The sequence below is a fragment of the Anas acuta genome, chromosome 11, assembly GCF_963932015.1.
Source record: "Anas acuta chromosome 11, bAnaAcu1.1, whole genome shotgun sequence".
NCBI classification, from domain to species: Eukaryota; Metazoa; Chordata; class Aves; order Anseriformes; family Anatidae; genus Anas; species Anas acuta.
In genome coordinates this window covers 7,156,628-7,183,995 of record NC_088989.1, presented here as the reverse complement: position 1 = coordinate 7,183,995, position 27,368 = coordinate 7,156,628, and the positions used below count along the sequence as shown (strand labels likewise).

At 46.6% G+C, this 27,368-nt stretch overlaps 1 protein-coding gene and 2 long non-coding RNA genes across 7 annotated transcripts in view; 2 read left to right on the top strand and 1 right to left on the bottom strand.

Moving 5' to 3' along the window:
* ADAMTS9 (ADAM metallopeptidase with thrombospondin type 1 motif 9) overlaps positions 1 to 27,368 on the bottom strand; it is a 75,743-nt gene that overhangs the window by 16,606 nt on the left and 31,769 nt on the right. For 4 of the 5 annotated variants that reach the window (XR_011100512.1, XM_068695163.1, XM_068695164.1 and 1 more), the window contains 14 exons: positions 26,654 to 26,820; positions 26,415 to 26,544; positions 25,733 to 25,859; positions 23,942 to 24,152; positions 23,146 to 23,310; positions 21,846 to 22,010; positions 20,919 to 21,038; positions 20,032 to 20,136; positions 19,719 to 19,886; positions 19,240 to 19,524; positions 18,424 to 18,585; positions 17,713 to 17,889; positions 5,353 to 5,520; positions 256 to 429 (listed from right to left, as the gene is read on the bottom strand). Coding sequence is in view for 4 of the 5 variants with exons in the window: in XM_068695163.1 (XP_068551264.1) it covers positions 256 to 429; positions 5,353 to 5,520; positions 17,713 to 17,889; positions 18,424 to 18,585; positions 19,240 to 19,524; positions 19,719 to 19,886; positions 20,032 to 20,136; positions 20,919 to 21,038; positions 21,846 to 22,010; positions 23,146 to 23,310; positions 23,942 to 24,152; positions 25,733 to 25,859; positions 26,415 to 26,544; positions 26,654 to 26,820 (2,324 nt within the window). In the remaining variant the exon portion in view is untranslated. The remainder of the gene's footprint in view (positions 1 to 255; positions 430 to 5,352; positions 5,521 to 17,712; positions 17,890 to 18,423; positions 18,586 to 19,239; positions 19,525 to 19,718; positions 19,887 to 20,031; positions 20,137 to 20,918; positions 21,039 to 21,845; positions 22,011 to 23,145; positions 23,311 to 23,941; positions 24,153 to 25,732; positions 25,860 to 26,414; positions 26,545 to 26,653; positions 26,821 to 27,368) is intronic. The other variant, XM_068695165.1, reaches the window with a different exon arrangement.
* Positions 310 to 7,551, top strand: LOC137862778 (uncharacterized). Its single transcript, XR_011100515.1, has 3 exons — positions 310 to 448; positions 6,108 to 6,207; positions 7,308 to 7,551. It is a non-coding gene; the product is annotated as an uncharacterized lncRNA (long non-coding RNA).
* LOC137862780 (uncharacterized) lies at positions 8,207 to 9,433 on the top strand. Its single transcript, XR_011100518.1, has 3 exons — positions 8,207 to 8,345; positions 8,456 to 8,590; positions 9,300 to 9,433. It is a non-coding gene; the product is annotated as an uncharacterized lncRNA (long non-coding RNA).

The following is a 27,368-nucleotide window of genomic DNA, read 5'->3' as shown; positions in this document are numbered from 1 at the left end:
CAGCCAAACACAGGGCAGAATGAAGCAAGAAACTAACTCTACCGGGGTATTTCTCCACTCCCCCTCCAGCAGAGCGCGGAAAGGGGCACAGCCAGGGTGCATTAGTTTTTTTTTTGTTTTTTTTTTTTTAGCAAGCCCTGCTTGCAACCCCAAATCATAAATAAAAGGAGGGCACAGGACCCAGACCCCCACCCTCCTCCAGCATCATCTCACGCTCGAGAGCCCAAGGGAGGCGGCGCGGGGGGCCCCACTTACCGCTTGCCATTCACCCGCTGCCCAGCGGTGCGTGGGGCACTCGGGGAGGTGACAGTCCCGCTGTGACGGAGGCCGGCTCGCTGGGTCGCACGCTGCTGCCTCGGCTGCTGCCGGGGAGCCACCGTGGCAGTGCACGGAGCGCTGCTGGACACCACGGCCACAGGACACCGAGCACTGGAGGAAGGGACGAGAGGTGAGTGGCGGTGGCCGTGGGGCTCGCTCCCTGCTTTGCCTTCGGCAAGGTGCAAATGCCGGAGCTGAAACTTCCAGGCATTTTGCACCGCTTGCTTCGCGAGGGAAAATGTTTGCAAGGGCAGAGCAGAGGCTGGAATTGCTGCTTCGCTGAAGCCAGTGGGAATTTTGGCCTCTAAGATAGGAGCGCCGTTAAACCGCAGCAAACCAGAGGCAGCACGGCTCTGTGTGTTACTTCTCATGCATTCTTAACAAAAAGGAAGAGTTCAAAGTACATCGGCTGCCACCAGCATCATCAGAGTGGGCTTTAAGGAAAAGCAAACTTGAATGATACGGAAGGAAAGAGTGCAGCAACAAGGAGGTAAAGTTATACAGCTGGAATTCCTTTCAGCATGCATCTAAACATGCACAGAAGTCAGGACATGCTGTATCATTGTGAAAGCAAATGTCTTTTTTTAAATTAGCTGCTTTTCCCCCCTCTCCCCCCCACATTTCCTTCATTATACTGTGGGCACATTTCTGCCCACTTCTAGGCACAGCGAGAACAGCCTGAATTTCTCTGTCTCAGACATCTTCAAATTATTTTCTGCACTGCAATGCTTTTAACAGCTTGTTTTTTTTTGTTGTTTTTCTTTTTTCTTTCACTCAACATTTCTTATTGTTGTGACTGCATAATGTAACATGTTTAGCAATACTTAACTTCTCTCTGCTATGGATTCTTTCTTGCTAGATGTTAAAGTTTATTATGGAGGTGTGGAACAGAAGGGATTGGTGTTTATAAAAGAAAGTGTGCAAAAATCAAAGGCGTTCATTTAAAACACAGCTATTACTACTAACTTTTGCTGAATTAACAATTAGTATAAGCATCCTTATTAATATATTAGGAGGGACTTAACAAATGAGATTATGGTCCAGTATTTCAACAGCCACCAAAGTGAACCTTCTCAAGGCAGGGAATTTAGCGGCGCATAACAGGGGAGCAATTCTCTCCTGTCTAGTTCTGGGGAGTATTTCTCCGTAATGCTTCGCTATGCAAATACCCCATAAAGCCAAAAGGACCTCAGAAAGCTGACTGAAAACTTTCAGCTGTCTTCAGAGATTTGTGAGGTGGTTTTTTTTTGTTTTTTTTTTTTTGTGTGTGTGTAACTTGGAAAGTAGCAGCTAGATTTCTGTCACTGCTGATGCAAATGCTTCCCATATGCTGCGCTGCCTCCCTGTGATTAACAGCGCTGTTTGTCCTCCGCATTCCACACGGGATGCTTAAACTGAATAATGGCAACAAACTTGCAGAATCATACACACCAGGATGCATACCATGCTCTAAAATGCCTTTCGGTTTGCATTTATCACCCACCTAAGAAGCATGGGTCCGGGAGCCCTGTGGTAAGGGAGGTGAGCTGTGCTGGGGCTCTCCAGCACAGGTTTTGAGAGTGGGATGTTGGTCCCTGGTGGTGTGAGGCTCCAGGAAAAGCCCTCAACTTGTTCTGCTGCATGCTCAGGGTGAAACTTTCCCCCCACCATGAAGCTGAGGAGGATAAATGCTGCCACCCAGCCCCATCCGCAGGTGGCTGTGCCATGGGAGCACTGCACCAGCACAGGGAGTGAGATCCCTGGGACCCTGGGCCGGGGCTGCTGTGTCCTGAATGTCCCTTGAGAGAGATGTGCAAAAACCCTCCTGCAAAGAGCTTTTCCTTGGCTTCTTGGCAGCGGGCACAGAGAGGCTTCCCCTAGCCAAGGGCTCAAAGGCTCTCTCAGGGCACGCGGTGGCCCAGACACCACAGTGCCCTCAGCGCTGCCATGCCCCGGTAGCATTTACATCAGGCTTCAAAATCCCAAAGAGGCATTACAGAAGCATGAAAAGGCAATGTCTTGAACCAGTTTCATCCCAACTGCTTTAATCCATAGCATTTGTCAGTGACCTGTCCTGGGCAAACACAGCCAGCTGGCTCTGCTCAACGCTACAAGCAGAGCGGGCCTGAAGCTATGCAGGTTGGGGCAGCCAGCTTGTGCTGTACCCATATATTCCTTCCCCTATGGGATGCCAGGAGCCAGGCAGCCTCTTTGTCCTTCCTATGGAGTCTATACATTTCCCTAGGGATGCTCCTTTTCCTACTGAGCAAGTCTACCAGCAAGCTGCAGAGCGCCAGCGCGGCTGTGGAGAAGCTCTACGTTATGAAAGCACAAGGCAGGATTTCAGCCTGTAGCTGAAATATGTAAATGCCAGACAGCAGAATAAATATTGGTATTTTTACTAAGTGAAAGGTAAATGGCCATAATTGATAGCATTTAGGAGATACAAACACATTAAATCTGACATTTTGGTGCTAACACAAGCAAATTTAAACCTTGGAGAAAAAGACTTTTATTCTTCCCTTCTGATTATTAAGAGATATTAAAAATGGTTTGCTGTAGGAGAGCAGATTCATAACAATCCAGAAAAGAATTACCTAGCCGCTGAATACAAAGCATCCAGGGAGAAAAGCACCTGGGAGCAGAGCACTTGGCTCAGACGACTGCTGACAGGGATTCGTTTTTAATCTTTCTGAAGCATTTCCCAAAAGGAAAATGAAAAAAAAAAACTAAATGCACGTGCAGCACATGTTCTGTGCATCAACAGGGAGGATGCACTTGTAAAGGCAAACCTTGCCTTAGTTCTCACACACACCTTTGCTGGCTTACCCACAACCAAAGGTGCCCAGCTCTCAGCAGCTTGGCTTTGGGATTATTTTTACGTGGCAATCAGGCCTCCAGAAAGCTCGTTTAATAATACCTAAAAGCAAACTGACCGGGCTCCTATGAACAGCTCCAGTGTCACTGCTGATGAGGAAGGTGATGCCACATTTCCGTGCCCATTTAGATCCTGATCTACTGGCTAGCAGGGTGCTGAGCCCCTGCCTGTTTCATAGCCTCACCAACAAGTCTGGTATCTCCATCCAGCTCGGCGTTACATCTTTTGCAAAACCCCGCAAGCCGTGCACACCTCTTGCGGGGACAAGCATGCTCCTCTTCGATTTGGTGCCCAAACTGCTGTCCTGTTTCCAACAAATGCTTTAGAGGAGAAACGGAGGGCAGGACCAAGCTGGTGGAACCACCGCAGCCGTGCTGCTGCCTCCTGGAGCCCCTCTGATTTTCCCACCCAAAGACAAGAGCTGAGTTGCATTCAGCACTCTGCGCTTCCTTCCAAACTACTTCTATTTCCTCTGAGGGAATAAAACATAATTAAACTACCCCGGGCAAGCTGTCTCCACTGCATTTGGTGTTTGGCTTTGCTACTCATAAACGCTTTGAGGCCAGGGTTGATGTTGCAGTGGGTGCTTCCACGCCAAGCACCCGCAGCACCCTTGCTGTGGTGCTCAGAGTGTGCTGGGAGCGCAATGCCTGCTCCTTGCTGCTCATCAGCATACAAATATTCCTTAATTGCCTAGTCACAAGAGATTACCTCAGGCCATAAATCACCTCGTCCTCCAATTAAGTTGTGTTTCTTTCTCCACTTGCATAAAATTAACTCCAATCATGCGGAGGAATGTTGGGAATTTTGAAACACTTACTTTTATCAATTAAAATTAGCGCGTTTTAAAGCAATCGACAGACCATTACATTATTATGTTTACAATTATTAGCTGTAAAAAAAATTTGCTTTCAGCAGCAGTCACTTTAAATAAGGTGCAAATAGGATATGACAAGTGCATATAATAGCTTTCTATTTTCAATCTAGCTTCCTATATGAAGTTGAGGGTTTAGTCCCGCAGATAATAAAGCAGGGGGTTAATTGTCAACATGGGAGCAGTGCTCCCATAGGGTGGGTGCCCCTGGGTGCTCTGTCAGTCCTGGTGTAAAGGACCTGGATCTCAGTAGCTGAAACTCCATGGTGAACATACACTTATCCCTTAACAAACGCAATGGCAAACACTGCTATTGCATGAATTCGAAGGTAAGCATAAAAAATAAAATACAAGTCTGAAAACAATCATAAAACATCAATGGGTTTATTGCCTTTCTTAATAGTCGACATTAAACAACAATATGCTGTCCTAGTCCTAACGTTAGCCTGTGTGCCAGTAGACACGCAAAGGATTTATCTTTTAGGGAACTTGCACACAGTGAGAATTGGTGTTTTGTACCTGAATGTAGAAGACAGATCGCAAGAGAACACGATGTTTTACAAGGTAACAGTTCATTTAGTCTGGGATTTTCAATAATTCTGCTGATTAGCACACTAATGAGGTAGACAGAGAATTGAGGTTCAGAGCTAAAAATGTGGTGCAGCAGATTCAAGGTGAAGACAAAGACATTATTTTCAGGAAAACAAGGATTCAAGATATGCTTTCAGCAAACAAGATGCTTAATAACTCCAAGCGCTTTTGCATTTCCAGCAGCCTCTGCTCTATGCATCAGTGCCTGACTTTTTAATGAAGCAAAATTAAGTGATGAGCTTATTAGGAAACAAAAGGTAGTGAAAAGCATTTTTAATGAACAGCTCTGACTGTTCTTTAGGCTTTCCCAGGAAGCTGATAATAAAATTAATTTCAGATTTCTCAAAACTGAGGAAGATTTTGCTTGGGATGTGACACATTTAAATAATGACAATATTAAAAACATGAATAAATAGTAGATTCTCTTTAATATTACATACTGTTGGCTTCTCTAGCAGGAGCTTAAAATATACAACAAGGAATTTGCTTTCAGTTATACACTAAAAGCAAGCTGCCACGTTTTCAGCTGGTACAAATCAGTGCTGCTCCACTGCTGCCTATGAAGCTACACTGTTTTACGCCACCTGAGGAGCTGGCCCAAGACTTTTACCCTTGTAAAATTCAAGAGGACAGAAGTGACGGGAAAACCAGCTTCTAACCAACTTGACAGAAGAATATCAAAGGGTGCAAAAGGGTATACAACATGTCTCACCTGTCCCCAATCTCCTGATTTCCACTTCGGACATCTGCCCCCTCTGCATTTCTTTTGCACATTGGGCTTAGCAAGGTGCTTGCAATAATCGTCTTCTATATGCCTCCCTTCCTTTGTCAAACAGTACACAGTGCGGTGCTTTTGGCCCCTTCCACAGGAGACAGAACACTGTAAATATAAAGTAACAACAAATCAGCTCTCACACAGGGCCAGCTACGCAGTTCCACATGGGCCATGACTACACAGGGCATTTTTGTTTCATCTGGACCAAAAAGCACATCCCCAGGCTCCCGGCAGCTCACACAAAGTTCAGAGGGGATACGGAGGGGCAGAACATAACCTGGAACTGGAAATGTTCCCATTTGTACTTCACATCTCATGTTTGTGGTCAAAGCCCCCCGAATGCCAATATCAAATTGAAGAAAGAAGCTGGCATTCAGCAGGGATAATGGGCTTTGGGGCTAGATTCCTGGCACTGCTCCTGTGGTTTCAAAGGAGCAGAGTCATCTTATGGGGATCAAGGTGGGAGCCCTCAGTATCTGCTCAGTACTTGAAAGGGACCATTTCCATTTACCTTGATAAAAAAGGGGGTCAAATGTTGGTAAAACAGGAGAGTAAAGTGTGATATACACCTTCAGAGAGGGAAGTAACGGCACAGAGGACAAGGCAGAGGAGCAAAACGCAGTCTTTCCATGCTTGTTTTACCCTGTACCACTGTAGACTGATTTACTTTTTTTTTTTTCTTCTGAACAAAGACTGAAACCAGGACATGCTCATCCTGAAGATTTATGCATTTTGAAAACAACTCAGAAGAAGGCAGAGCCTGGAGAATCAAAGCAGAAAGGAAACCAGCAGGTATGTTAGCTGCAAGCTTTGTAGTGAAGCAACGAATTTCAACCTCCCTCTGCAGGTTCACTGAACTTTTTCAAATGTGACCATTTCTGGCATGCAAACCCCAAGCAACTTCACTTTGATTTCAGATTAGTCTCCTCCAAAAGATTTAGGAATCAAAGGGGTCTGGAATCACGACAAGAATTTAATATGACAGTTTCTTGTAGAACAAGCCTCTTACTCAGCATGATGCACCCAGAGACTCAGTTTCAATTTCTTCATTACACGTTATGCAACTCATTACGTACTGTATCACAGGCATCTTGGCTCAATCCTTGAGCACAAACACACTGCTCCAACCATCTCTCCATATAAAATGCTCTGCTTCCTTTACAGAAAGGAGCAAACACGCAGAGATAAAGCTTCCTCCTTCTTTTTGAAGCTACTCCATCAGTATATTTGCTAAGAAATAAATTACAGCCCAAACTCTTCCCTGTCTATGAATACATTTGAAACCTAACAAACTACAGATTATATATATATAGCAGTTCTGAAAAATCCATTAGACCAGAAATTGGCACTTGCATTGACAGCCGTGATTATTTTAAATTACAGCACTACTTCCAAATCGCTCAGCCCCCATTGTGTTAAGAGGTATACAAAGAAACAGTGAGAGAGCAGTAACTTGCTCCAAAATGAAAAAGTTCAGGCAAACGTGGAGAGAAAGGGATGCAACTCATAAGATCAGACGTTGCTGCTTAAAAGCTTATGTAAAAGCTTTACACACAAAAGCAATGCCCTGAAAAAGGCAGTTTTCCTGTTGTAAGACCACTACCAGAGGTAGCCAACATCCCTTGAGGTCAATGGGATTTCAGGGACCTTTAGGAGGTCAGGGCAGGACCCGAAGACCAACATTCAACCCTGCACTGGAAAACAGAGGAAATGCTGTCCCTTTGTTCCAAAATAAGACTTTCACAAATCACTGAGTTTCATAAACTTCACTTTTTTTTTTTTTTTTTTAGTATCAATAGGAAAAAAAGATCGAGTTACTGTTATTCTACTTTTATAAGTCTTCAAATCTCATCAGGAGTTCATTTTTTCATTCTTTCAACATCTCTCCTCAGGCAACGAACATCAGCAATGAGAAGAAAACACCAAGTCCTAACAAACTAAGTTATAAACTTCTAATACGTCCACCCCTTTAGTGTCTTTGGGCTAAATGCCAAGAGTGGTACTTCAGAAAAATTCAAGTGCTCCTCAGTGCTCTCTGTGCAGGTCGACACCACTTTAAGGTGACAGTGAAAACTAAAGCATAAATTCACATGCTTGATCAGGGCTCTGTCTTGTCCCACATCCTGAGCCAGTAAAGCAAAGTGCATGCTTTCTCTAATTTAAAAAACACATTGGGCCTGGTACTTATTGTAAAAGAAGAGTAACATCATCGTTTTATAACACACGTACATTTCTGGGGACCTGAAGTTGTTTGATAAACATTTAATCTTGCAAATAATATGGTACCAGTAATTTCCAAAATTGCTACCCCCTTCTACAAATTGCTTACCTTTGGTGCAGAGCCAGATTCTGACATTTATCTTGGCATCTGATGCCATAACATCACAGGGCTACAGGCACATTTTGGTGCACTTTGAGGCTGAGACATAATCAGACTAATTTTGTTAATACTTGAATGTAATTCTCAAGATGCTGCAATTAATCATTTCTATGTCTGCCTTTAATGTACATTAAAGTTAGGCAGCTGTACGTTTTTAGATCTAAGACATCCCTTTGGTTTCACGCACATGTGAGTTATGATCTCATTTGCTCTGACAGACAATAGAGGCTGAACGACCTGATGTAACCAAGAAGTAGAGACCAACAATTCCTCTGCAAAGGGCCTACCTCGTAATTGCCTTCTAATTCTTCTCAGCTATTTCCAGCTTTTATTTGGCACGTAGATTGTAGGCATATGCGAGCCACATGCACAAAATAATTCAACAGTGCTTAATCTCACTGCCACGTGACTGAGGGGAGCAACGCACCTAGCTACTGCGGTCCCCTCATCAGTTACTTCTGACCCTGGAGGAACTTTGCATTTCATTAGCAGGGCTCTTTTCGTCGCTGGAAACGCTTACGATATCTATCAGTAACAATGCCACGGTGAGGTAAGCGTTGACCTTGCCTTCTTTAAACATTTGAAAAGCACAGACAAAAACACTCCTCTCACCGACTCCTTTCGTTCTTTCTTTCTTTCCTTCTCCCCCTCCCTGTGGAGAATACTTCAAAGTGCTGGGGGTGGACGGGTGGCTGGCTGTGGAACAGCAGCCTCATCCAGGGCTCTTTGAAGCCAACAGCAAGGCTCCTACTGCTTTCAGTTCCCTCTGGATCCAGCCCCGAAGGTGCAGCCAAGGTACTGTATTGACTTTGTTCACTGACCAGCTCCCTAGGGTCGGGGATCACGTACGCTCGGACATGCCCATGGCCAACCTGCCTCTGCCAAAGCGCTTGGAAACATCACTCTGAAATGCTGTCTCCAGCCTGAGGCAGAGGCACGGCAACAAATATCAGCACCCCTGATATTTGGAGCTGGGAGGGCAGCTATCCTCTCCCTGGTGTGCAGGATGGTGCAAAAACAACGTGTAGTGGTGGTTATTAACGCAGCACATAAAATAACAGAGAAGGGCTATTTCAAAAAACAAGCCACAGCAATTGCAGCAAGGACGCTCGTAAACCTTCCTCTTGCAATCATCTTTATTATCTCCTTAAAACGACCGCAGTCACACCTGGTGCTTTACATGGAAAATAAGAATAAGAGGTCCCTCCTTACAGCATTAAGATCAAAGCTTTTGAGCGCAGATTTAGGGGAATTATGCTTATTGGCATGTTCACAAAACTGATCACGCAAGTACGGTGGATTGGCATGCTGCTGATTTCTTCAAATAAATACACCGCTTAGTTTAAATAAATGCAACAAAAACAGTTTAAATAAATACAAGAAAAATATTTCCGTACCAACTGTTTCCAGAAAGGTCAGAACATGATGCTAAATCTCTCCTGCAATGCATTGCTCTGTTCCAGCACACACTTGTATTTTTGTTTCCACAGAAATTTGTTTTCAGAGTTCAGGAACGATGAAGATTTTGCTACTTTACCAAATACGTGCACATTGCTTTATACTAATCCTCACTGCATTTCCTACTCAGCCTTCCTGGGAGATGAGGGTACACCTTGTTGAGTAAGGCCTTTCTAGAATAAGGCGGCTGCTACCTGATTCACTGGGTTAGGAGCAGAGGAAGAAAAACAAGATGGAAACAACAAAAAAAATAATAACAGAATATACACCGCACCCAAAATGCTCTTAAAAATTTTTACAGTTTCTGGCCGGCCGGGCCCAGGTTCTGATCCTGTGTCAAGGCTGTGCTGCTGAGAGCATCGCCAGCCCCCAGCACCAAGGAGCAGAGAAGCTCTGCTCTCGTTAACTTTGTGCACCAAATGTCTACCTGAACACTGGGCAGAGAGGCAAGTAAGTCAAGAATCTGGGTAAATTCTCCACCAAAAATGGAAACTTTCAGAAAATGCTGCCAGACTGCTTTTCCAGGCCCTGTGCATCAATGAACGATTTGGGAGGTATTTGAGATAATGAATGCAAGCTGTGGTGATCACCAAATGAATTCCCCAAGATAGGTATGCTCAGATAGCTCGGGAAGGGCAGTGGAGGGGGCTGGGAAGAATTAGACTAAAACGTCTTTATCAGATTCTGCCAGGAGCAACTTTTCAGAGGAAATTAAAATCAATCCTTCTAGATTTAGGTTTCCACACATTAAGGATTATATGGAAAGTGAGCGCTCGTAAGTAAGCCCTCATTCATCCTTTCCAACAGTCTGAGCTGAAACATGTGCTAGATGAAATAAAACAGAAAAACCACCGAGTCCTACAGCACTGCTTCATGCTCTTACATCCCATCTGCATTAGGAGCTGTGCTCCTGGATGTCAGCACACTTCTCCCACTGCCAGCAGAGGCCAACCATGCACCCTCATAGTGACATTTCAGCATCCCATTGGTGTTCATCAGCCTCCTGCTACAACTTATGCTGCTGCTACCAGGTTCTGGAAACTTTGGCACAGCCCCGTGACATCCGTACCTCTAAAGTCTCTCGAGCACAAAGGACATCAGAAGAGACACCACCAAGACAAGCCTGGATTGTCCCTCGCCAGCTGACTCCTCACTGGAAGTCTTAAAATGCCCGAGCCTTTGTGTTATTCAGCACTGGAGGCTCCGTGGCATGCAAACCAACTCAATTAGCTTCAAAGTAACAAGGCATTTTAGCAGGTAACTCCTTGGGTGTTGGTGGGACAAACACCAGGGTGCTGCTCCATGTCACGTATTCTCCCGTGGCTGCAGCACTTTAGGAGCTGTTTAGGAAATAGTTGCTCCCGGTTTTGCCCTAGAGTCTGGGAGAACCTTTAGCAATGCCCAACCCATGCTGGCTCCCCAGAGAACTGCGAGGAATGAAGAAAAGGCAACACTTAAGGGTAACACTTAAGATTGAACATCCTGAGCACTTAAATCACTAAAATAATTTCTCCAAGTTGCAGAACCTCACAGGATATATTGGAAACAAGTACCTGCAGAAGCTGCATGAATCTCCCGTCTACAGCACCCATCTGCTAGGTAGCACCTTGTCCCCCTCCTTCTCCCACTCACACCGTTGTTACATCCCTACAGAGACTGCCAGGTGCAGAAATCAGCAGGGCTGTGAGAGCCCGCTTTAAAAGCTGCGTCCCTGCCCCACTCCAGGCTTTTTAACTTAAACAGCAAACAAGCAAAAATCACCAAATAGAGTCTGCAGGAGGACTGACTTGAGGAGAGACTTTTCCTCAAATTAGGAGGAAATGTGTGAGCTACCCGAGGAAGCCTGCATAATGGGATGTGGAAGGGGCTGATGGAGCCTATTTTCCATGCTGTGCCACTTTTTAAAAAGTAGCAATTGAAGCAGCAAGCAGCCTCGGCTAACTGACACCTCGGTTTTTCAGTGAGCAGTTGTATTATAATACCGCTTAGAAGTGCCATTCAGGGATAGGATTTCTCAGTGTTGGATAGAGAGAAACACAACATAAAGAGTTCCTCAAAGAATGCCAGCCCCATTTCACAGGTGTGCATCACACCGGGTGCCTGTAGGAGCAAGGGGCTGCTTCTTACTCCCCAGTTTTATAAAGAAAAATGTTGCCTTAATGCACCAGCGATCAAACACTTTGTCAGCCTGCATAGTCTTGGGCATCAGGCAGATTTTCCTGCGTGCTGCTGGCTCACCCGCCTTCCTGTGAGCTAGTAAAAATTAAAACATGAATAGAGCGTTAAGTGCCTTTGGAGCAAGATTAACTGCATTGTTTTTCCTTAATGACTGCACAAATCTGTCACCATGAAAGTTAGAAACACAGTCAATATCTTTATGCTTAATATCCCTCATCATCACACATTCTTGCTTCTAAATGCTACAATCCCTAGGATCTGAGCGACAGCAATTATTGCAGTTTGGGGTATGCAGTGGGAACCTGGCACATGGACAAAAACACAGGCAGACTTCCCAGCTCCCAGCCCAGGGACCTGCGGGAAGTTGCTGAACTTCACAGCTCATCTTTGGAAGTGTTTCTGCTCGGACGTGTCTGCTGCAGTCTGACAGATTGCAATCACTGCACAGAAAGTGCTTTGCGAGACAAATGTTCCCCAAAATTGCCATTTATCATTTGTTTCTCCTGTGTGTGAGCGTGTGCATGTGTGTGTACAGCAGGTCTGCCCACAGCCACGGAGGGGCCATCCATGACCCGGAGACCGAAGCCACTCCTCCCTGATCAGCAATCCCCAAATCTTTTGGTCAAGCTCAGGCCAGCTGTGCGTGGCCTGGAAAATAACCACCTCACTGAGAAAATGTGTAAGAGGGGAAGTGTAAAAGGCAGCCAGGGAGGCACACGAAATGCAGCCTTCCCCTCCGTGGGGTCCTGCAGCCCCCTGCTAAAGGGGCATCGTGTAACATCCCAAGGGGAGCCACGGGCAGGGGCAGAGGAGGGACCTGCTCACTCCGGGAGGAGAAAGGTAAATATTTTCAGCAGGTTAGGACAGAGGCATGGATTGGACTATTTGTAGGGTAGGAAACATCAGGGATTACTGATGTAGTTGCCTGCTCTGACTGGGAAAGACACTGGGAAGAGATGCAGCACCTGTGGGTGTGGGGAAGAGAAGAGGTTCAAGACACCAGGAATTACCCTTCCTGAGGCCCCTGGTGCAGCGAGCTTCTGCTGCTGGCAGTGACAGCAAGAGAGGCTTACGAAGAGCAGATGAGCTGGCTGTTTTCTGCAGCTCATACCCTGGCATTTCCTTAGCCTTCAAACCCTGGACCTGGGTTTGGACCTGGGGGGGGGTTGAGAGACCACTGCTACCTCGTCATTTTAGTTCTCCGTCAGCCTGAGAGCTGTGAAATTTAACCACCAGAGCAGATCCCACCAGGTGCAAAGACAAAGCATGAGGATTGCGACAGCAGAGAGCGGCTGCAGGAAATAACCCTGTGAGGTATTGATGCAGCAAAGCACCTAAGCACATGCTCAGAGCACCACAGCAGGGTCCCCACCCCTACCTAAGGCATAAAGGCTTTGGTGCTTGTAGCCCTGCTCACACAGCATGGCACAACGGGGCAGCAGAACTGAGCCTACACAGCTCTCATCATTTAAGGAGAAGAGACAGCAGAAGACCAGTGGTGATAACAGGCAAACAGCAAGAATGGAATGGAAAATTAAGAGCAGGGCAGGAGGAAGGCAGCAGGCAGGCATGGCTCTGCCCCTCCAGCAGTGCTGGGGCTGGGTGAAGCTGGATAGATGGCACACAGTACTGCAGGGCTGAGGCGGGTCTGGTTTGCTTGTTTTTAAACAAAGCAAAGAGGTCTGCACTGTCAAAGGCCTTTTTCTGACGGGGGAGCCAAAGCAGACAACTTTTTGCCTTTTATCAGCTCACCAAAGAGCTGTCCCTGCAGTCAGGAGGTCTGCCTGACCCCAGAGAGGAGACAGACAGGGAGACAGCAGCTTTGGTGGGCCGGCCTGAGCAAACAGCTCTGAGATGGAGACAGATTGCTAAAGATATCCATAGGCTACAAAGTCCTTATTTTGGTTTGTATCAGCTTTATTAAATCTGCACTGCATCTATTTCTACATGTTTTTCCAAAGACGTGCAAGCCACACACAGAGCATCCCTCTGCCTGGGTTATGGGTGCTGGGACCTTCTGTGCAGCCCTCCTCTGCTGCATTTGTCCTTCCCCCCAAGGCTCCCAGGGGTAGGATTGTTATTATTTGTTTTCTGACAATCCCTGGCACTACACAGAAATACAGGCTCGCAGCCCCAGAGCCTGAACCAACATCGTATGAATGAAGGAGAGGAAGAGCAATGTGAAGCGCTGGCTGACTGCAGAGTTCAGCGTGCCCATCACTTCATTTCCAAGGATGGCTTTGTTATTGCAAAAACATGTGTAAAGGATCATGCCGCAGCTCAGTAATGCTGCTGTCACAGCAAATTCATCTTCTGCAGAAGAGAGGAGGAGAACAGCAGAGCTATATACACTTACAACCCAATCTGCCCCTGGTTATCACTTGTGCCTTAGCAAGAGCTGACACACTGCCTGCTAAGAATGTTATCAGAACAACGACAGGGAGAATATTGCTGTTGAACAGCCTATTTTCAGCAAGCTTCACGGGGAGGGCATCTTGTAAACAACGGGTTGGGGTTTTGGGAGAATTAAATACAAATAACCCAAACTTTGCATCGTCACCCGTTTTCAGGTTGAAATTCCCGCGTGCCAGGCAGCAGCCCTCATGCTCCCACGTCTCCAGAGAGACTTTACCATTACCTACAGCCCTGCACACAGCCAAGGAGCCCTGCAAAGCCACCAGCTTCCAGTGCTGGCTAATAGGCTACAGCATCTAAACCCCAAACTGCATTCCCATTGACTGTAACAGGGTTTGGATTCTAGCCAGTTCATATTCTAATTATTTCATTACAAGCTTCCAGTTCTTCACCGTTTGATCAAAAGGTCTGCCACAAATCATGATAACCAGCATTTCTGCCTGTTTGATAAGAGCCAGGGAGCACACAGCACAGCTTCCCAGGCACCACAAGCTACCCAACCACTGCATTAGCAGCTCCAACTCTTGATACCAAAGAGCGATAAGTACTCGGCTGAGCAGATTACCTTTAAAATTATAATACTCTTTAGGAAGTAAGCCGCCCACCCATTGTCCACGGGTCAAATTCAAATGATTACTATCCCACCGCAATGAGGTCCAAAGGACTGACCCGCCTGACCCAGGGCAGAGTGCTGTGAGATATAATTGTGTTTCCTTATCTGTGTCTGTTTCCTAACGTGGAAAGACTGAGCAGCCCATGACAAGGGAATTTGGCATTACTCACAAGTTGTATCAGGATACAGTGCACGTTAGCGTAAACTCTCCAGCACTGAAATTTCACAGAGGTTATGGCAAGGAGCAGATTTGCTCTGAGAGGAATGGTTTGAGATTTGGGTTTTAAGGGAAACCACAAATAATACTCCATGAGCATCTCCCTCATTCTGGAGAACATGGCGAGATTTCCTCTCGTTATTCAAGAGCATGTATAGACATCTGTGTTTGCATCATGAGGCATTCAGAGGAGAAAAAAGAGTCTCTGTATCCTGGTGACAGTCTCTGCACGTTTTCTAAAGCATCATTTTAATAAAAAAGTCAGGTCTATCACACGGCTTACAGTTCTGCAGTGTTTAAATACATGTTCTTAAGTAAGCAAGGAAATAAAAGTATCACCTCCCCTCAGTCCTCTTTGAAAGTACATTATAATATCAAGGCATCTCACCAGTCTCCTATTATAAAATTATCATTTCCATACAGAATCTGTTTATTCATTTAATAATCTTTTTAAAACCTGGATTTAACCAGCCAGATAAAACCGTTTGTTTACTGTATAAAACTGCAGTGGAATTTTGCCTAAGGACTGAGGGTTGGACTCTTCAGATTCTCTTGGCTTTCATTTGTACGTATTTTATAGCACTTATTTCATTCCAACTTGAGTGAAGCTAAGCCAATCAGATGCTTGCAAGAAATTAGTTTAACCAAGCTTCATGATTTATACACTTTTAACTGTTTTTTTTTTTTTTTTTAATTATTAAGAATGACAGTTTCTGTTGGAGAACAAAGCAAGTAAACCATTTCAGAAAATTTAGTAAAAGTTACCAAAAACTAATTATATGATCTTAATTTAGCAAGGCTCAAGAAATCATTATACAAAATCATTTATGATTACATTCTACTTGTCTTTAATTTTTTCACTGTTCAACATTAACATTAAACATTGTAAATGTATGCAATATTTATATAAAATTAAATAACAATATTGGAAAAATAAATACACTTTTACATAAATACATAAATCCATACTGCTGAAAAGTTTCAGCTAATACTATACTCTTGTTTCAAAAGTGACCAAAAAAATATGGTAGTGACACTCCATCCAAACAGATGAAGTACGTACAGCTACAGAATGATGTTTGCAACCTTTGACAGAACTAAAGCATATCAGGTGCTTCCACACTAATGAAAAAATTTGGACGTTGCTACCTACAGTAGTAGCACGAGGTAGACATACACATAGAGCATTTTGCAGGAGGGACACGATGCCCTGTTGACCCCATAGATTAAATGCAGTCCTCAAACAGCTCTGGGGTCCCCTACATCAGAGCCAAATGACACTTGGGTAGCAAGACCTGAAAAACCAAGTCACTTCGTGGCAGTGACTGGAGCTGGGCTCGGCAGCCCCTGCACTGGGAAGGGGAGAGAGGGGGTGCTCAGCATCAGGGTCCACATCCCCGAGGGGAGACGGGAGGAGATGCTGCAGGAAGGATGCCCCTGCCCTGACATCCCAGCTCTTCCCAGGAGACCGGGTGAGGGACAACCCACCAAGGTTTATACAGGCAAGAGATTTAGTAGAGGCAAAGGAATTTTTTCTGGTTAAAAAAAAAAAAAGCAGAACAGCCAAATACAGGACTGCATCCTGCATTAGGAATGCACCCTGCATTTTAAGCAGAGAAGCAGATGCAGCCCTCCAGCCGTGAAGAGGCTGAATGCTGAGTGACACCAAAACGCAACACAACTCTGTCCACACCTGTGGTTCTTGCAAATGTCCCAGCACGGGTAACAAAGGCTCGCAGCACTTCTCAGCTGGTAATGCTTCCAGAGAGCTGCTGCACGGGTTGCTAGTTCTGCTTAGCTCGCCTCGCTCATTTGTAGCACCAACTATCAGCGTACAAGTGATACATTAGCACCTCAAATGAAACATTTCATATCACTGTCCCTTGTACTGGTGAAGCACCGTATGAACACTAGTCCAGCAGTTTATGGCTATTGCATATCACTGAGGTATGAGAAAAATATTGAGAAACGTTACTGAAGGCATCCGCATTACTGAAGTATCCACAGAAACTAGTGAGGTTATGTTCTAGCAAGACGGCTCATCAATCAAACCATGACAATTAAGGAAGTCCGATACATTATAAGAGAAAAAAGGCCTCTTTGTAAAGTGCTTTTGAGTCAAATTATCTTTTTTCTTCCTTTTTAAAAAAATCTTCTTGAAAAGCTGTTATTGCAAAACACCCACTAAAAGTCGACATCTGTTTGAAGGCCCCTCCAAAACGGGCAGGTCCATGGTTTCCAGCACACCAGAGGTGCCCCATGTGGCACTTGCACTGGCACAGGGGCTGCTGCTCTGGGCAGGGAGAATTTCAAAGCCGCAGGACTCAAAACAACATCTTAGATCCTGGCTCAGGATCTAAAGCCACTGCAAGAGCATCTCTGTAGAGGAATCCCAGCCAGACAAACTCTCCAGCAGCAGAGAGATGCGTGAGGATAGCTTACAGGTGCCTCTGCGCAGTGCATCACACGTTTTATATGGGAGTAGAAATACAGCATGGGTGTGGATGCACACGTTTCTATGTAAGTGTGCATGGGGCAGCTAGGGACATGCACATGCATCTCTACGCACTTGTACCTGCAAGGAAGCCGATGCCATTTAGGACAATTTTAACCCTGTCAGTATGTGTTTGGCAGAGAACAGGCAACTTGTAAACCAGTAGGCACACGGTGCAGTGTTGCCATTGAATGTCAGCACAATTTAACTTCGATGCAAAGGTACTGCTTAAATGCCAGGTTTAAATCCGTATGCAAAGGACTCCGTGAGAACCAAGACTCATAATGCACAGCACTTGCACGGTGTAGCAAAATGGACGAAGTTGACTACTTAGCAGAAAGTGCCTTTTAAATTAACGGACTTGAGCTCCCCTAATGTAAGCCCTTCCTGAACAGGTGTTATTCTGAATATATCATCAATAATCCTCTTTAAGTGCAGTTTTAAGACATGAAGCATTAGCACCTTAGTTTGAAGCAAATTAAATTGGTTGTTATGGGATATCCACAAAACGGTTCACAAAGAGAAAGAGTTTATGGCCGTACCGAGCTCCAAGGACCAGCGCTCCAGGCAGCATCTCTAGGACAGTCGTGCACATTGCACTGCTCTCTGTCCGGTGGCTTGTCAAGGATTTCGCAGCTCAGATCCGTAAACCTTTCTCCGTTGGGGCGCTGACACACCACGAGCCGCGTTCTTGTCCCTGCCCCGCATGGCTTTGTGCACTGGAAGTCAGCAGAGGACAGAGGATCACCACCTGGGCACCCACAACTCTCTCGAGCCCCCAGGGTTGTTTCTGTTCCCACCTCACCCTCTCCAGCCATGTTCCCCCAAGCAGATGAGGCATCAGCTTCTCTCTCCCCAAAGCCATTCACACTGCTCCACAATGAAATTTCCAGACCCAGCAGGATTATCTGAGGTTAGCATCTCCAATTGCTCATCTTGGATGAGTTTTCAGAACAGAGCAGTGTTTTTATTACAAAGAAAGGCCTTTGGTTGAACTAGACATATCTCAAAAAAACAGAAACCTCAATTTTTGTTTCCAGGCAAAAGCAAATTCTACAAATGTTTCCCATGACAAATGGAATCAAAACCACCACCAAGCAGTCGCTAGGGTTCACTCGTTTATCAGAGGCTGCCTTTCATGCTCCAATATTTCTAATTTCTAACTGTGATTTTCCCCTCCTACCCCATTTCTCAGCCACCCCCTAGCAGAACCCTTCCCTGCGCAGGGAGGATAGGATTAATGGTGCACTCACCTCTCCCCAGTTGCCGTAAGCCCACTGAGGACAGGGGCCAGACTCGCACGATCTCTGCTCCATGGGTTTGGTTTTCTCATCGCAGTTATTCGCGGTGTATCCATTTTCATCCTGGCACACCACGACCCGCCGCTGGAACCCCCCCGCGCATGTGCTAGAACACTGCAAGACACAATTGCCCATAGCTTTTCTGAGTCCAGGAATAATTGAGCACTCCCTGCTCCTTCCCAGCACACCACACCATGGGAATGCACAGCTAGAAATGTAATACAGCTAACAGGCATTATTAACTTCAAAACTCTGCTATTACTAATAGCAGTGCAATGACTTAGGTGCTGACTAGGCAAAGAAAATAAACACGAGCCTGGTTTTGAGCAGGTGAGTAATCCCCCCTGCCTTTAACACAGTGTTTAATATCACATTCGTGTTTAATTCCCTTTAGAGATTTCCATGATAAAGTGCTTCAAACTGGCTGGGGGTGGGCAAGGAGCTGGCATTAAGGCTCTGCTGTGCTTTGGCAGCAGCTCTGCACAGCTGTAAATGCCCCAGGAGGCAGCCAAGAAACAGGCTGGCTTTTGCCTTACGGAAAATGATGCTATCTGCACACAGAGCCTGGGCAATGTGTGCTGGGAGGGGAGGAGAAGCGATGCCTTCACCCTGCTGCAGCACCGGGGGGAGTGAGCAGGGAGCAGCACGCAAGGAGAGGGGTCCCTCTTTTTCCCTGCATGGTGATGTTAATAATAATAGTCATAAATAATAATAAGCCTGAATTAGCCCTTGAAAAATAAATGGATATAAGAAAATCCTGGCACTTACAGCACCCCAGGGACCGATTCTCCACTGATTGCCTCCCGGTATATGTGCACGGTTTCGGTTGGGGCTGCCTCCGGGGTGCAGTTTCAGGCGATGATCCGGATAGAGGAAAGGGTGGATGGGCCTGCCGTAGTCGTGGCTGTTTGGATGACAAGGAGACATGGAGCAGTCTTGCTCGGTGGCAGGGAGGTCGTCTGGATCGCACTCACTCCTGTCCACCAGCTGGTCACTGTAATTGATGCAGATCACTTGTCGCGTTGCCTTACCTTGACCACAAGTCACCGAGCACTGCATTACAGTGGGAAAAGGAGAGACAGTCACATTTCCAGCTTTGAACACCGGACCGACCGCTATCACTAACAAAGAACAGCTGAAAACCTTAATCTCCCCACTTTATAAAGGGCCGAGCGCGACAGATTAATGAAGTCTATTTCCAGCAGCCAGGCCTACAAGGCTCTCCTGCGAGAGGCAGCGATGCTTACAGAGCTCCACTCCAAGGCTTTCCACTGCCCGCACGGTGTCACGGTGCACATTTCTGTGGCTGACGGCTTCGGCAGGTGGAAACAAGCAGACTCGTCGGCCACCGAGCCCTGGTCATCCCGACAGCTGACATATCTCATCCGCGTCCCTTTCCCACATGTTGCGGAGCACTAGGGAAGAGCAACAAGCACTCCACTAGAAAGCTTCCTGTTATATGCCACAAGGGCTTTGGAACAAAAAGCCAGTCAAATGCACTTAAAAATATCACAGCGTCTACTGTAAAGTAATCCTGAAAGTATTACGACACACGCTTACCGGTGTCCAGGATCCAAATCTCCACTGAGTCCTGTGAATGCCTGATACGGATCTCTTGGCTTCGGGACTGTTTGGATGGGGAGGACATGCTGCTATCTCACAGTCCTGTAAGGGGAACACAGGAGAGGAATAATGCAAGAGATGGAGAATTTGCGGATGTTTCCGTTAAACCACCTTTTCTTCAGTGCTTTCTCCTTGTATGTTCTTGCTGAATGAGCAAAAATTTAGAATCAGTGCCCCTAAAGGCTTCATATGCAGCACCTCAGTGGACTTTTAAGTTATTAAAAACTCTAAAATTGGGATCCTCATAACTAAGTGCCATCTTCATGCATTAAAAAGCGATGTTTTGAGGCAAGAGATGAAAGTTCATTAAAAGAGCTCTGGTATGAAGGCATATCTACAAAGCAGCACCTTGGTCTCCCTTCAGAGATCCCAAACTCTTTGTTCAGTGCAAGACCTTTAACCTGCTTAACAAAGGTTACGTTGTTGAGCTGATTGCAGCCCTCTGGTTCCCCGTAGCCCACCAGGCTGCCCATAGCCACGTCCTGATCTTCTCCACACACTAAAAGAGCGAGGGTTTGGGGAGGGAAATGTCATGTTCAGCCTCGTTACGCTGCCTCGCAGGGGGCTCCAGTCCCTTCTGGCCCTCCTGGGAGGTTTGGCAACAGAAGTAATGGACAGCCAGGACATGACTCCATGAGCCTACAAGTACTCAGTGACAAACAGGAAATTAAAGTTGATCTCCACTACAAGAGAGAGATCACCCAGCCCTTGACAAATGGCCTAAGTCGTTTCCGCATTGCTAAGATTTTACTTGTGCTGGAGATGTGCGCGCCAAACGGTCCCATGTTATGGATGCCAGGTGGCACAGGAACAGCAGGATTTACCTGGGTGTCTGTTGGCCTGGTTGCAGCATTGCACTCGTTATCATCCACCACTGACACGTAGGTGCCCACGACACACTTCACCACTCTCATCTGGTAGCCTTGGCCACAGGTCACTGTGCACTGGGAGAGGGCAGACAGGAGAAGTGCTGGGTCTGAGTAGCTGCTTTGGTTAGAGAGCGTTAATCAGCCCAGCCTGTGTTTAAGCATGTTGCACAAGCAGCAAAAATAAAACCCAACTTCCCTTCTGCTTTCTCTCTACAAGTTTCAGCTTTAAATTAGGTCAAAGTTTTAATTTACTGTGCCCATCAGAGCCTCACACACTTCACTTACTGTCCTCAGGAATGAAGGTGTGAGCGTTTAAATGATTTGCTCTTCTGAACACAGTAAATCAGTCTGGTAGAAGCTGCACCATATCCTTCTTTAAAACTGTCCGTTCAGCCCCACAGTAGCACGAACAGCTAATGAATATTTTTGCTGATGGGCAATAAGTCTGGCTGGGACAATTGGCTTTGCTGCTGTTTTTTTTTCTTTGTTTTTAAGTCAAAAGTTACCAGCTTTGTGGAAAAGAAGATACCAAAACACTCCAGGAGAAATGAGCAACTTGCATCTGAACAGAAAAAAAATCTGTTTTAATAACTCCCCCCAGAAACTGGAAAACATTAAAAGCAACAACCACTACTCAGTGGGAGCAGCTTTTTTTTTTTTTTGGTGAAAAATTAGGCCATGTATTTGTGTGCCTAAACATGGACTTAGAAGTGTAACCTTAGCAACCCTTGAAAATCATGACCAATTCAGTATGACAGATCAAATTTAGCACGATGGGCAGGTGTTATTACTGCTGCCCCCAAGCGAACAGAGGGTGTGCACATTTGTGTGTGCAAATCCATTCACACAATTATCACCAGGATAAATCCTTTGTGGAGGTACCTGGCCCCAGGGCCCCACTTGCCACGCCGCACACTCCTGCTGCTGGCACGTTTGCACTGACTCCGGCTTCGTTTCAGGGTCGCAAAACCTGTCGTTTAACCGATCTTCTCCAAACTGGCACCAGGTCTGGCGATGCTTGTGCCCTTTCCCACAGGTGACCAGGCACTGCGAGGAGGAAAACATGAGCTCAGGTGGTGCCCAGGCAGCACCTCCCTGGAGCTTGAAAACAGACCCGAAATCATCACTTGAACACGGCTGGAAATATGGCTCTAGCCAAACACCACGTGTGCTGGAAAACACACGAGTGTATTTGCAGTGACACGGGGCTGCCTGGGAGCAGGGAGAACACAGTCGTGTGGGGAACTGCACCAAGGACGGGTGCCAGTCCATGGAGGCTTTTCATTTCCACTAAACTCAACAAGTGGCTAAATCCTGGTGTAAGACTGATTTAAAAATTTCTCAAAATCAAGGTCCACATACCATACCCTGGCATAACGCAGCCTCGTGGCTATTTTCATCATTTTTATTTTTTTTCCTAACAACAGTTCTTCCAATGTGCCAAAGGACACGGAGAAAAGCACAGCAAATGTGAGTGCCAAGCAGGATCGCCAGAAAGAGACAGAGACAACGATGCTTTCCCCCCTGCCAAGGCAGATACAACCTGGCTCCAGGGATGACTACATCTTCCAGCAGCTCCCAGCAGCTGTGAGATGTAGGGCAAAGCTGCAGCACTGCCCTCTAGGGCTTTGGTAGAACACAACAGTGTGCCAAAGGCTTGTAAAAGCAAAGCATACTTGCTTGCTTCTGAGCATGCATGATAAAGCTGTGTGTGAGAGCCTCTTCCAGCATCTCTTCCACTGCCACAAGCACTCATCCCAGCAGACAGGTATTTTGTGGAGAACAATGGTCAGTTAACAGTCTCCATTTCCACTTAATTTCTTTCATTATTTCTTAAAACGATACATTCATAAAAATGAGAGCAATTTGGCCACAAAGGTGACAAGAAGCCTTTGAAGACTACTTCCTACATCACCAGTCCTGCTGCAGGGAAAGCTTATTAAGGCACGGCTTTGTTGTGTTATGAAGGACACCAGCTGCAGTGAAAGCAGCAATGGTAACAAAAGGCAGGGAGAGAGCTGAGCAAGATATTAGTAGGGTGAAATCCTTCCCTGCGGTGGCAGCCAGAGCTGATAGGGTACGGCACTCAGGCAATGCACACAACACAACAGGGACGAGCAGAAGAAGAGGAGATGCCTCTCTGCTGGCAGCAGTCCACTGATGTGAGCCCGCCATCCCTTACCTCGGACCAGTCGCCAGTTTTCCACTGGGGGCACAAGAAGTCGCTGCAGCGCTGCACTGTCAGCTTCTCCTGCTGGCTGCACTTGCTGTCGTCCAGGACGTCGTTGTAGGTGTTGACACACATGGCCCGCCGCCTCCGCGTGCCCCCGCCGCAGCTCTTGGAGCACTGCAAAGAGGAGGCACTAAGCAAGCACGCTCTGCCGCCCTGTCACGGACCGGGAGCCTGCTCATCTCCTCCTTCCTTGCAGTCAGGACTACAAAGAGACCGCGGAAAACCTCCACAAGAACAATTTGTACTCCAAGTAACAGGCTATTACTTTATATATTCCTTTAAAAATCCAATCTCGCTAAGCTTAATAAAATCTTGCAGCAATGGGTTTCACAAATTCATCTCAGGTTATAACCCCATTATTACTTTTACAAGTGTTGCCTTTCAGTTCCCCCCGATAGCTGATGCTTGTTCTCATTTTACAAGAGATTAATTCCCTCTCCCCAGCCCTCCCTCCTTCCCCGTGCTGTCCCTGGAAAGCTCTGGGCTCGTGATTCTCTCCGTGCTCTGTCTGCACTCAGGAATATCCGCGCCCAGCTTCCTGCTGAAAAGGGTAAAGGGGACAAATTTCAAAAGCCCTCTGCTGACGGCAACACAGCCTCCATTAATCGCAGTGGAAAATAAGAAGCATTGGGCTCACTCGCACTGCAGAAACATCAGTGAGAGCAGAATGGCTTGTGGACAACTTTCACAGCCGTCTGTAAAGCAAATTAGCCCTGAGCGAGGAGGCGAGGGAGGCCGGCCTTACCTCGGTCCAGGCGGAGTACCGCCACCCTCCCACGTTACAGTCCCCTGTGCACTTCTCCCTCGTGCTCGGCTTGGGCTGGCTGTTGCAGAAGCGGTCGTCGACCTTCTCCGTCTTCCCCTCCAGCCTGTTGTACTTGGAGCAGTAGATCTCCAGGGTGCGGTACCCCAGCCCGCACTGTGCCGTGCACTCGCTCCTCCTCGCGATGTGCCACCTGAGCCGGGGAAAGCAGCCGTCAGCCCCCGCGCCACAAAAACCCGCGAGGGGATCAGAAAGGCGTTATTAAATGGGAAGTTTTGACTCTTCCCAGTGCTCTGTGGTCTCCAAGCACTCCAGAAATATTAGGTAATGACCCCTGGCATTACTTCTTGGAGGGAAGCAACAGTCCCCAGCTTCTCCTTATAGGAAGGAAGCCATGCTGTGGTCCCGTGGGGAGGGAGTGCATGGCCAAGCACAGAGCTTTGACAGCTTTCTGCCCCACATCGCAATGCAGGAGAGCCACCTCAGCCCCTAAAAACCAGAAGCTGAAAAACACAGCATCGGAAAGTGACCCGAACAGGCTCGAAAGGTGTGAAAAGTCAATGCACCTGGCATGAGGCCTTCACGAAAGCTTCAGCTCCCTGAAGCGCAAGCATGTGACTGCCACAAGGCACCCAAGGCCCAGAGGTGCCAGTGGGGATTTGGGGTGCTCCCCCCAGCCAGGAGGGACACCCAGCCTGTGCCTGCTTCCCAGGATGGGCAGCATGGGGAACTCCTGAGGACCCACACGGGGACGTTTTTGGGAAGCAAAGCCCCTGCTTCCCCGACTGGGTCAGCGGGGTGTGTGAGCACCCAGCGCCTGGCAGGGGCAGCTCCTGGGGAAGGTGGCGGTGACATCCCTGTGGGGCCTGGGGACCTCTGGCCACTACAGCAGCCTGTGCAGGCACACAGCCCCATTCCTAAGCCCAGAGAGCAACCGCAGCAAAGCCAGGAGAAGAATAAGATCAAGGGGATTTAGAGTCAATAGCAATCACAGGAGCCCTCGCATCCCTGCCTGCTTTTCAAACTTGGGCATTTCCCCTTCTCAAGTTTCCAACCTGTCGCAATGGCAACAGCTGTTACCGCGACAACCCAGCCTGCAGCAGCTCCGCAGCCGGCTGTTTTCACCCCAGATTTAACAAAGCAAGAGAAACCCCTCAGAAAACTCAGCAATGCAAACTGCAACGCCAGCAGCCGCTTAATGCCACCATATTTAAGCTCCCGAAAGGAAAACAGATTGCTGCTTAAAGGAAAATGGGTTGCAATGATTTAGGCCACACTCCATCGATTCCAGCTCACCAGGAGTTGTCTGGGGACAGCCCCAAACCCACTCCACACTTAAGCTCACTCCTCATTTGAGGCAAAAAACCCAAGTCTTAGTGACCCTTTTGCTTTGAGCACGTTTTTTCTTTGCAGGCTGCTCGTAGAACAGCGCTGAGCATTTTCTCATCTAAACAGATGCAAATTTCAAGCACTATGCTGCACAATGAGATTTTTCAACATTACGTGATTGTTTAAAAATGTATTCTATAGTTAACACTAATTTAATTCAACATGAGAAACCTGCAAATGTAGAAAAGTGCCTCCCAAAACACAGCTGGTGGGCATCGACCCTTCTTGGTTGAGAGGGAGGCAACTGTTAATCCTTTTTTCTGGTTGTTTTTTAAAACCTAAGACAGGCTGCTGAGAAAAGGGATTAAGGCCAGAGGTGAAAGGAGAGAGGAGTAAACAATAAATATATGATGTAATGTATATACATGAGTGAATAGAGTGCACCTTAATTCACACTCCGTGCCACAAGGCTCAGTTATCGGGTCAGGCTGGGGAATTCGATCACATCTTTGGTCTGACACCGTGAGCTGGTCTGACTCTCTTGTACACACAGGTTTCCTTTTTCTTTCTCCTACACAGGAAAAAAGAAACAAACATGTTGTTTGAGACACAGGATAGCCATCAAATCAGTTGTTCCTCTACCTCCTTTGATAGCAGTATTTAAGAGACATTTAGTTATGCTTTTAATATCTCCTTCAGAAAGAGAAGGAACAGGGGCAGGAGAGCTGCAGCATGCTGCACTGCATTTAGCACGATTTGCATACGTAGCTGGGAACTGCTGGGTGATAGACCCAAACCAGACACCCATGCCTTCTGCACCCTTAGGCAATGCACAACCTTTTCAGTGCTCCAGCTGCCTCATCTGCAAACCAGGCTGCAGGACTTACCTAGCTCAGAGGGGGCTGTGAGGTTTCCCTGCTTTGCAACTGAAAAACAGCAGCAACGCAGTGCTATAACTTGCAAACTGGTACGGGGCACCACAAGCAACCTACTGCCGTGGCTAGGGAAACGCTCAAGCCCATAATATGAAAATCTCCAAGGCAGCAAATGGAGAAGGATTCATCAAGGGTGCTGAGATACCAGATGAACCCACTTCATCTTCTTTAAAGCCTTCCCAAGCACCTACCTTGGCAGAGCTTACTGCAGGGCTGCCAGGGGCCATAGGCATTCCAGTAAAACTGCTGAGGTTTGTCTTCAATGGGGATATTAAAAGTGTAACGAACGTCAGGATTGTACAAATTGCCCACTGATAAAACCTGAGAGGAAAAAGGGATAAAGCAGAGTAAACTAACAGACTTCACCGCCTACTGTTTTCAGTCCAATAATGCTCGGCAGACTTTTCCACACGCACAACATATACTTCACCTGAAGTGTTATCTCTTGCTCAATCCGATCTGTAGAATTAATCCTTTCAACAGTATTATCCGATCCGCTGTATTCGATCACAGCATTCCCAACTTTGATTTCCCTTTTAAACATACTGACGACAAAGTCTCCATTTAATATAAAGTCTCCTTGACTGTTAGATAAGGCTGCATAGGTGCAAAAAACAAGAACTAAAGACACAGAATTAACTCAGAGGTACATAATAACGTGGGTCATGTGCTCTCAGTGCTCCCTTCCACTGGATTTGGAGGAAAAGTCAACTGGCACCCTTAAACAGAAGGGACGTAAAGAGAGCAGCAGAGGTCTTACAGACATCATGCCTACTCCTTTTTTCACTGGAAACCTCATTAAAATGAAGGCTGAATGCCTGAAGGTGTTCCTAAATAGCTCACCCATAACCTAGGGTGAAGAGGCACCGAACAGGCGTGCCAAGCAGGCTGTTGTGGGCTGTCTGGATCCCAAGTGTAACAGTTCTGCCCAAACTTTTTCGTTTGTCGTGCAGATAGGGTGACTTTCACATTGCTTCCAGGTGTGTTCTTAAGGTAAATTTCTGTGCCCTAATTGCCTAAACTTCATTTTCCAGTGGATAATTACCACGGAGTTTGGTCAGCATCTCCCTCCCTCCTCCCCTCTTACTTTTTTATTATTCCAAATCTTAAGGTATGTGAAAGCACCGAAGGCTTAAAGCCTAAAT